Genomic DNA, 9193 nt, shown 5'->3' on the forward strand with positions numbered 1-9193 from the left:
GGCTGTTTCCGCCCCATAACCAGGCCTGAAGCCTGACTGGGATGCTTCTGAGAGTGCACAGCCCATCTCCCCACACAGTGCGATGCCCCAGTTCCACGCAGAGCCAAGGTCTGCCCCTGGGGAACGGGGCTTGCAGCCCCCTTTCCCTCCTTGCACCAGGGCGAAGGGCACCCGCAGTGCTGGCTGCTGGCCCACCGAGAGACGAGCTCATGCTGCATGTGGCAGAGCCAGAGTGGGGTGCGGGACAGGCAGCGTGTGGACTCGATGTGGGCAGGTGCTCTAATGAAAGGCGATGACATCATGAAGGAAAGAGAGCGTGTCACCTAGCGAGCAGGGGAGGGTAAAGTCAGGACTGGGGAGACACCGCTGCGCGTGCTGCTGGACAGGGGCACGCCACCGCTGCGCTTCCTGTGCCACAAGGCAGCTTCCCAGTTCCACCTGTCCTGTGGGCTGTCAAGCCCATGGAACTAGTCACGTTCAAGTGCCTCAGCCCAAGGAATCAGCAAGCCTAGCCTTTTCCGGCAGGTCCTGGGTGTGAAGATCTCCGGAGCAGCTGCTGGGAAAGCCTGGCATTTGTACGTGGCGTGCTGCGGCAGAGAGCGGAGAAATGGCTGGCGTGGCTTTGCGATGCAGAGGGCCCGTGGAAGCTCAGGGGCTCAGGGCTAGCCCCAGCCCCGTGCCTTTGCAGCCTCACACAGCAGGTGCTGTGGGCTCTGCGTGGCCTCAGTGGGCAGCAGCAAAGCTTGTGTTTGTGGGGCCAAAGCAAGAAGCCCGGTACTTGGATGCAGCAACAGAGGTCCTTCTGGACGAGCTGCTCAAGGACTGGGGGTAGGAACACAAGAGGAGCCCTGATGCCGGAGGGTTCATCTCAGCCAGCATTCTCTTCGCACAGTGGCCAACCAGCCACCAGTGGAAAAGCCCCAAGTAGGACATGAGCACCACAGCACCCTCCCACTTATGTTCCCCAGCAACTGGGATTCAGAGGCATCCTGCCTCTGACATGTAGCCATTCTGACTAGCAGCCATTGATAGCCTTTTTCTCCATGAATTTGTCTAATCCCCTTTAAAGCCATCCAGACTGGTGGCCATGACAACATCTTGCGGTAGCAAACTCCGTAAGTTAACTTTGCATGTGTGAAGAAGTCCTTCCTTTGATCTGTCCCGAATCTCCCATTAGGTGGCCCCTTTGGGTTCTAGTATTATGAGGGAGAAAAAACTTCCCCCCATCCACACCATGCATAATTTTGTACACCTCTATCATGTCTGCTGGTACTCACCATTTTCTAAGCTAAGCAGTCCCATCTCTTGGAATCTTCCTCGTAAGGGAGATGCCCTAGCCCCTTGATTATTTTAGTTGCCCTTTTCTGCACTTTTTCCAGCTCTACAGTATCCCCTTTTTTAGGTGCAGTGACCAGAGCTGTGCACAGTACTCCAAGTGTGGTTGCACCATGGAATTGTATAAGGGCAGTACAGCTTCAAAGTGGCATGTACAGGAGATGGAATGGTGAGTACAACAGAGTAGCCAGAACACATAAGGATGGTGTCAGGAAGGTGAAAGCTGATGTCTTCTTTGGCTATGTTTGGCTCATTCCCTCTCCCCAGCTGGAGAAGATCCCACTGATAAGCACTCTTTGAGTCCGATTCTGTAGTCAACTGTGGATCCACTGGATTGTTGTTTCATCTAGCCCACTTTGAGCTAGATTGCTCATCAGGAGATCATGGGGCACTTTGTCGAAAGCTTTGCTGAAGTCGAGGTATATGATGTCTACAGCATTCCCATGGTCTACAAGGGAGGTTACTTGATCAAAAATGAGATCAGATTTGTCTGGCAGGACTTGTTTTTGACAAATCCATGTTGGCTTCGAGTAATCACGGCATTGTTGTCAAGGTGCTTCCAGATGGATTGCTTTATCATCTGCTCCAGAATTTTCCCAGGGATTGATGTCAGACCGATTGGTCTGTAGTTCCCAGGTTCCTCCTTTTTCCCTTTTTGAAGATAGGGACAACATTAGCCCTCCTCCAGTCATCTGGCACTTCCCCCGTCCTCCATGATTTCTCAAAGAGAATAGACAGCGGTTGTGAGAGTTCTTCTGCCAGTTCCTTTATTCCTCTAGGATGCAGTTCATCTGGTCCTGATTTTCTATTCAGGGGAGAGGACAATAGACAATGGTAGGTGACTGAGATGCCATTGATCATATGCAGGAATTGCAGCAGTAGCACACGCTCTCTGTCTATCTGGGGAGTGGGGGAGTAGCAGGACATGCTAAAGGAACGAGGCATGCTAAATATCCTCACAGAGACTCTAAAATCAATGTAGGTTGCCAAAAATACTCTCAACATGGATCAGACTTTGCAGGGCTTGAGCTGACAGGAGCAGGTCCAGAGCCAGCCCTCTGTCTCCGGCCTCTTTGTCCCAGGCATACTAAAGCAGGCCACGGGCTGGCAGGAGGACCATCCACTCCTTTGTGGCCTGCCAGGATTTGCTGCAGTACAAGGCAGTGGAGGCTGGCAGTTCCTATTTTGGTGGGGCTGTGAATCCATTCTGGGTTTCAGTCAGAACCAAACAGAACTCCAGAGGAGCTCTCCAAGGTGCTGAACCTATTTGGGGGGTGGGTTTCAGAACTTGGATAGCTCCTTCCCACTTGCAGGCATCGCAGCTGCCACAGCGGCAGCTGGCAAGGAGCAGCAAGCCAGCCCCCGTTCAGCTCCGCACACACACCCCTCCTGGGTGCGTGCGTGCAAGCGGTGGGAGTGTGTGTGTCTTCTGTGATCTGAGCTGGAGATCCCTTTGCGCTTGGCATGTTCCCGGTGTGTGGAAGGCAATGGGGAAAGGGGGACGTCCTTGTCCTCCTCCGGCCTTCAGGGAGCCCCCTCCTGCTCAGCCGCTCTGCGCTTGGATGCTCCCACTGACCCAAAGCAGAGCCAGAGCACCCAGGCAAGGCAGGCCTGGAGTGAGAGCTGTGGAGCAGCCGCGGAAGGCAGCCCCAGCAGCCTCCCCTCCCGAGGCTTGTTCAGAGGAGGGCAACGAAGATGATCAGGGGACTGGAAACAAAGCCCTATGAAGAGAGACTGAAAGAACTGGGCATGTTTAGCCTGGAGAAGAGAAGACTGAGGGGAGACAGGATAGCACTCTTCAAAGACTTGAAAGGTTGTCACAGAGAGGAGGGCCAGGATCTCTTCTCCATCATCCCAGAGTGCAGGACACGGAATCATGGGCTCAAGTTCCAGGAAGCCAGATTACGGCTGAACATCAGGAGAAACTTCCTGACTGTTAGAGCAATACGACAATGGAACCCATGAGTTAGGAAGGTGGGGGCTCTCCCCCACTGGAGGCATTGAAGACAAGGCTGGACAGCCATCTGTCAGGGATGCTCTGACTTGGATTCCTGCATTGAGCAGGGGGTTGGACTCGATGGTCTTGTAGACCACTTCCAACCTACTATTCTATGATTCAAGCTTAGTTATTTCCTAAGGATGTGTAGCTCAGCCACCGTCCGCCCCGCAGGGCTGTGCTTCCGTCATGCATTTCTTCAGACACAGGTTGGTGTCCAGAGCCTTTTGTTAGCCATGGAATATGTGAAAGAAGGCGCCTTCCTGCTCCGGGCTGGGCTTCACTGGCCAACCACCCGCTGGAAGCCTCCCAACAGCCTTGCCCCACCTGACTCGTGGCCCAGGGTGAAGTTCTGGCACCGCTGCAAAGACACTCCTCCCACAGAGAAGAACCACTCTCAGGCCGGTGTGCTGGGTCCTGGGCCTGCTGGAGGGGGATGCAGCAGTGGAGAGGTGAGCATCCCCTCCCCGGGCAAATGGAGGGCAACCTGAGGGCAAGGAGAGGCTGCCCCAGCTCAGCCAAGAGCTGGATGTGCTGCAGCCACTCCGCACACAGCCTCAGCGGGAGAAGAGCCCCCCGCCCCCCCAATGGTCCTGCCTACTCCCAGGCAGAACAGCAGGCAGCAGCCTGGGTACTTTGAGGGACAGCTGGCTGGGCACAAGGGGGACACAGGCCTGACCCCCCCACACACACACACTCCTCTGGCTCTCCTGTTTCAGCTTACCCAGGAGGAGGAGGAGCAGGCACATTCTGGCGCTGCCCTGGGCGGGGGGAGGGAGGCATGATGGGCACAAGCAGCGACTCCTCTCACAGAGTCAGGCCTTTGGCTCCTGAGCCCAGGCCCATCTCTCCACGTGGCAGCCCCCCCTCCCCCGGCAGCTCTTGGGTGGAGAGGCCACGCACAGCTTGCCTCTGTGATTAGACCCCTTTTAATGGAGGCTGCCATGCGGGGGGGTAGTGGGGAGGCTTCTGTGTGCATAGCAGCGATGCTAGCACTGCACTACAGCCTCTGCCCGAACGACCGAAGTCCCCGTGGCTGGGCCTAAGGAAATGATCATGGCACAGTTTCCCAAGCTCCTTATCCAGGGTTGTGATGTAGAAGCCGCAGCAGGGAAGCTTCTCCATCAGTTATTTGCCTAACTGGATTTTGGATTTTTCCTCCCCCATCTGTCACCTTATTCTCACTGCAGGTGGAACGTCCCCCCCCCCCCGTGGCAAATCTGGCTAAATCCTTGACACATGCACCCCTCCACAGAAATGCAGGAGAGTGCTGTGTGAAGGCTTCAGTGCGCCTGGGGTCTCCTGACCCTGTGGAGAAGCCCCCAAAGAGAGCTGGGGCCTTGAGTCGCTGCTGCTCCAGCAGAGCCAGGAAATCTGCTCCCAGGGAGGCCACCCGGCCTGTCCCGGCCATGGCTCCCCAGCCTCCGAAGGAAGATTCCCTCTTGTCGTGCACCAAGGCAAATGCTGAACCAGAAAAGGAAAGAGCTTCTGCTTCTGCAGTCTCCGAAATCAGAGCAAAGCTGGCTGTGCCATCCATGAGCAAACATTTCCACAGCAGCTGCACACGGATGGCGATGTTTGCTCTATTTATCATGACTGCAAAGGAAAATCCTTCAAAACAGCCAACTTGCTCTGTGGCTAAGAAGGATGCTGGTTTCCACTGCTGAGCCCCGCTGGCGCAGGCCATGGGACAGAGAGGTAAAACAAAGCAGTTCCAGGCCAGAGGGGTTTTGGCCAGACTGCTCTTCAAGCAGAGGACGCCTTCAGACAGAGGACTGTCCCTGAGAGCCCTTCAGGCAGAGGACTATTCTTTGTCCAGTAGGGCACATGCCAGCCTAGCTTAGACTGCAAAACATTAAAAGGGGATCCATGCTCCAGTGGAATTCCAGCAATGAGCAGGGCGGGGCAGGACACCTGCCTTTGGGCATCTGCTCCACAGTGTGGCGGTGCCACCACGGAAAGCACCCTGCCATGCAAAGGTCATTGCTGTCTGAAATGGGCCAGGTGGAAACAGTGCTGGCCACACCTTTGTTTCAGGGTGGCTTCCCCCTCTTCTTGTTCACTTCTGTCCCTCCAGCCCTGCCAGGGACCACCCCCCATCTCACCCCAAAGTTTAGGCTTCACTGCTGCTGCTGTTTGTATTGGGCAAGGTGAAGCTGACAGCTCCAGCTTGGCTGCTGGTGGCTGCAGCTGGACCAGCCGGCTTGCCCATGAACAAGCCCCTGTTCCTCCAGGCTTCCTGGTGATCTTCAGCTGATTGAACACAGGGGCTGGAGGGTGTTTTCTAGGTTATGTGCATCAGTGACTACATGGGCTGAGTGTGTTTTCTTCCCAAATTTGCTGAATGAAAGAGGGCTGGGCTCCTTCCCGCCCGTTTCCTGTCGGCCCCCTCCCTCTGGCCTCTGCCGCCGTCCAAAGCCTGATCGCTCTTTCTTTGCCATTCCGATGCGGCGGCGGCGGCTGAGCTCTGTCCCTGCGGCAGGCCTGTGGCTGGCTTGCTCTGCACCCGAAGCACAGACAGGGGCCCTTCCCAGCCCGCACCCACTGCTCATGTGGGCCACATCCCGAGGCCTGCCAAAGACTCATCTCTAGCCAGGTGAAGCCAGAAGCCCTGGCAGCCTGCAGTCCGCCCTCCACTGCCGCAGGGGGAGTCAGCACGGAGGCAGGAGGCCCAGCATGGCGCCTGCACACCACGGGCCACAGCTGCCTCTGCCTGCACGGGAGCGCGCTGCGGGCTGTGGGGCGACTGGCTTGGCCGGGCCGCTGCAGCCAGAGGTCTGTGTCGCAGCTGGCGGAGCCTTTTGCTGGAAAATCGAGACAGCCTTTGACAGAAGCAAGGGAGGGGTGCAGCTCCCATTGCAGTGCATCAAAACTGTTTAAAGCCCTGAGGCCCCAGTGACACACGGGCCAACGACATCGGAGACCGGCCTCCTGTTGAAGAGAATTGAACAAGCTTCTGAAACTATTGCAATGCTCAGGGTGCAGGGTGGAAGCTGATTTACCACAGAAATCCCTCCGGAAGATTTGGATAGGGAACGGCGGGTGAACCTGCCCACAAGGGCCCTACGTCCTTCAGGCAGTTCATGAAGCGAATGGGACAACTCTAGGATGGATAATATCTGGGCCCAGTGATTTATTTGCTTTCAGTTTATAAATAAGGTCGAGAACTTCTTTTGTCATCACTATTTGTCTCAGGTATCTGTCCTACATCTTCTGCGGTGAAGACCGATTAAAATAATTAATTCAGCTTCTCCACAGTCTCCTTGTCCTCCTTTAGCGCTCCTTTAACTCCATTATCATCCAACAGTCCAACTGCCCTCATAGCTGGTTTCCTGCTTCTGATATATTTAGAAAATTCTTTATACATCATCCGTAAGCACCTTGAAAAGAATGCAGTGATGACTCGAAGCCAACATGGATTTGTCAAGAACAAATCCTGCCAGACGAATCTGATCTCATTTTTTGATCAAGTAACCTCCCTTGTGGACCGTGGGAATGCTGTAGACATCACATACCTCAACTTCAGCAAAGCTTTCAACAAAGTGCCCCATGATCTCCTGATGAGCAAACTAGCTCAAAGTGGGCTAGATGAAACAACGATCTGGTGGATCCACAGTTGGCTACAGAATCGGACTCAAAGAGTGCTTCTCAATAAGACTTTCTCCAACTGGGGAGAGGTAACAAGTGGGGTAGCGCAGGGCTCAGTCCTGGGCCCAGTGCTCTTCAATGTTTGTATTAATGACTTGGAGGAGGAGGTGCAGGGAATGCTGATCAGATTTGCAGATGACACAAAATTGGGCGGGATAGCTAATACCATGGAAGACAGAAAGAGAATTCAAAGTGATCTTGATAGGCTGGAGCGCTGGGCAGAAAACAACAGAATGACATTTAATAGGGATAAATGCCAAGTTCTCTGGGATGATCAAGAGGAGATCCTGGTCTTCTTCTCTGTGACAACCTTTCAAGTACTTGAAGAGCGCTATCATATCTCCCCTCAGTCTTCTCTTCTCCAGGCTAAACATGCCCAGTTCTTTCAGTCTCTCTTCATAGAGCTTTGTTTCCAGTCCCCTGATCATCTTTGTTGCCCTCCTCTGAACCCTCTGCAGCTTGTCTGCATCCTTCTTAAAGTGTGGTGCCCAGAACTGGACACAGTACTCCAGATGAGGCCTAACCAGTGCTGAGTAGAGGGGAACTAGTACTTCCCGGGATTTGGAAGCGATGCTTCTATGAATGCAGCCCAAAAGAGCATTGGCCTTTTTTGCAGCCACATCACATTGTTGGCTCATTGTTTCATGTAGCCCACTTTGAGCTAGTTTGCTCATCAGGGTATCATGGGGCACTTTGTCGAAAGCTTTGATGAAGTCGAGGTATATGATGTCCGCAGCATTCCCACAGTGCACAAGGGAGGTTACTTGATCATAAAATGAGATCAGATTCATCTAGCAGGATTTGTTCTTGACAAATCTGTGTTGGCTTCGAGTCATCACAGAATTGTTTTCAAGGTGCTTACAGATGAATTGCTTTATCTTCTGCTCCAGAATTTCCCAGGGATTGATGTCAGACTGACTGGTCTGTAGTTCCCAGTTTCCTCCTTTTTGCCCTTTTTGAAGATAGGGACAACATTCGCCCTCCTCCAGTCATCTGGCACTTCCCCTGTCCTCCATGATTGCTCAAAGAGAATAGCCAGTGGTTCTGAGAGCTCTTCTGCCAGTTCCTTTAGGACTCTAGGATGCAGTTCATCTGGCCCTGGAGATTTAAACTCATTCCAAGTCATTAGGTGTTCCTTGACCATATGCCTATTGATCTCAAGCTGCAATCCTGCCCCTTCAGCCTATACTTCGCCTTTGCCAGGGGGTCAGAGACCCTCTTTTGGGAGAAGACTGAGCCAAAGCAGGAATTGAGCACTTCTGCCTTTGATGGCACTCTTCAAGTACTTGAAAGGTTGTCACAGAGAGGAAGGCCGGGACCTCTTCCTGATCATCCCAGAGTGCAAGACATGGAATAATGGGCTCAAGTTACAGGAATTCAGGTTGTGTCTGAACATCAGGAGAAACTTCCTGTTAGAGCAATACGACAATGGAACCCATGAGTTAGGAAGGTGGGGGCTCTCCCCCACTGGAGGCATTCAAGACGAGGCTGGACAGCCATCTGTCAGGGATGCTCGGACTTGGATTCCTGCAATGAGCAGGGGGTTGGACTCGATGGTCTTGTAGGCCCCTTCCAACCCTACTATTCTATCCACATTCTCCACACCATGCATAATTTTGTAGACCTCTATCATGTCTCTCTTTACCCTCCTTTTTCCGAAGCTAAACAAACCCAGCTGTTGTAACCTTCTCTCACAGGGGAGATGCTCCAGCCCTTTGATCATTTCAGTAGCCCTTTTCTGCATGTTTTCCAGCTCTACAGTATCTTTTTTTGGGTGTGGTGACCAGACCTGTACTGGCTGGGGACACGGGATAAGCCTTTCTGCAGCAGCCCCTCAGCAGTGCAACTCTCTCCTGAAGGAAAGCCAGACTGGCCCTTTCCTTGTTCAGTTTTAGGTGTGCTGTGAAAACGTATATGCTCCATATGGCTTTTTAGTATTTTAATTCACTTTGCTCTGCATTCTGTTTGTAAGATTCCGCCCTGCTCTCAATTTCTGCTCTTGGTGCTGCCTTAAAGTTTTGAAATTGTTTTTGAAGTTTTGTTTGTAAAATTTTAAAATCCTTATGAAGTTTTTAAATTGTTGAAAGCCCTATTTGGACTGCAAGGCAACTCATACACTTAGGGCACAATCCTATTCAGCTAGGCGACCGCCTATCCAATGCAGGGCAGGAGAAGCACAGAGGGGATTTTTTTCTCCGCGCTTCTCCTGCCCTG

At 53.1% G+C, this 9193-nt stretch overlaps 1 protein-coding gene across 1 annotated transcript; it reads left to right on the plus strand.

The window, feature by feature from the left end:
• The first annotated feature begins 3474 nt into the window (after positions 1 to 3474).
• Positions 3475 to 4998, plus strand: LOC146351820 (uncharacterized). Its single transcript, XM_084847900.1, has 2 exons — positions 3475 to 3783; positions 4522 to 4998. The coding sequence occupies exons 1-2, from the start codon at positions 3475 to 3477 to the stop codon at positions 4996 to 4998; spliced, it is 786 nt and encodes a 261-aa protein (XP_084704026.1).
• Positions 4999 to 9193: the final 4195 nt, after the last annotated feature.

The sequence above is a fragment of the Heloderma suspectum genome, chromosome 3, assembly GCF_057233095.1.
Source record: "Heloderma suspectum isolate Gila_16-S chromosome 3, 16-S_ref, whole genome shotgun sequence".
Lineage (NCBI taxonomy): Eukaryota > Metazoa > Chordata > Lepidosauria > Squamata > Helodermatidae > Heloderma > Heloderma suspectum.

Excerpts from the sequence above, each read along its gene's own strand:
- LOC146351820 (XM_084847900.1), top strand. The coding sequence starts at position 3,475 with ATGTGTAGCTCAGCCACCGTCCGCCCCGCAGGGCTGTGCTTCCGTCAT. Across the intron at positions 3,784-4,521 it reads GGGGATGCAGCAGTGGAGAG|GTGGAACGTCCCCCCCCCCC; the intron begins GTGAGCATCCCC and ends TTCTCACTGCAG.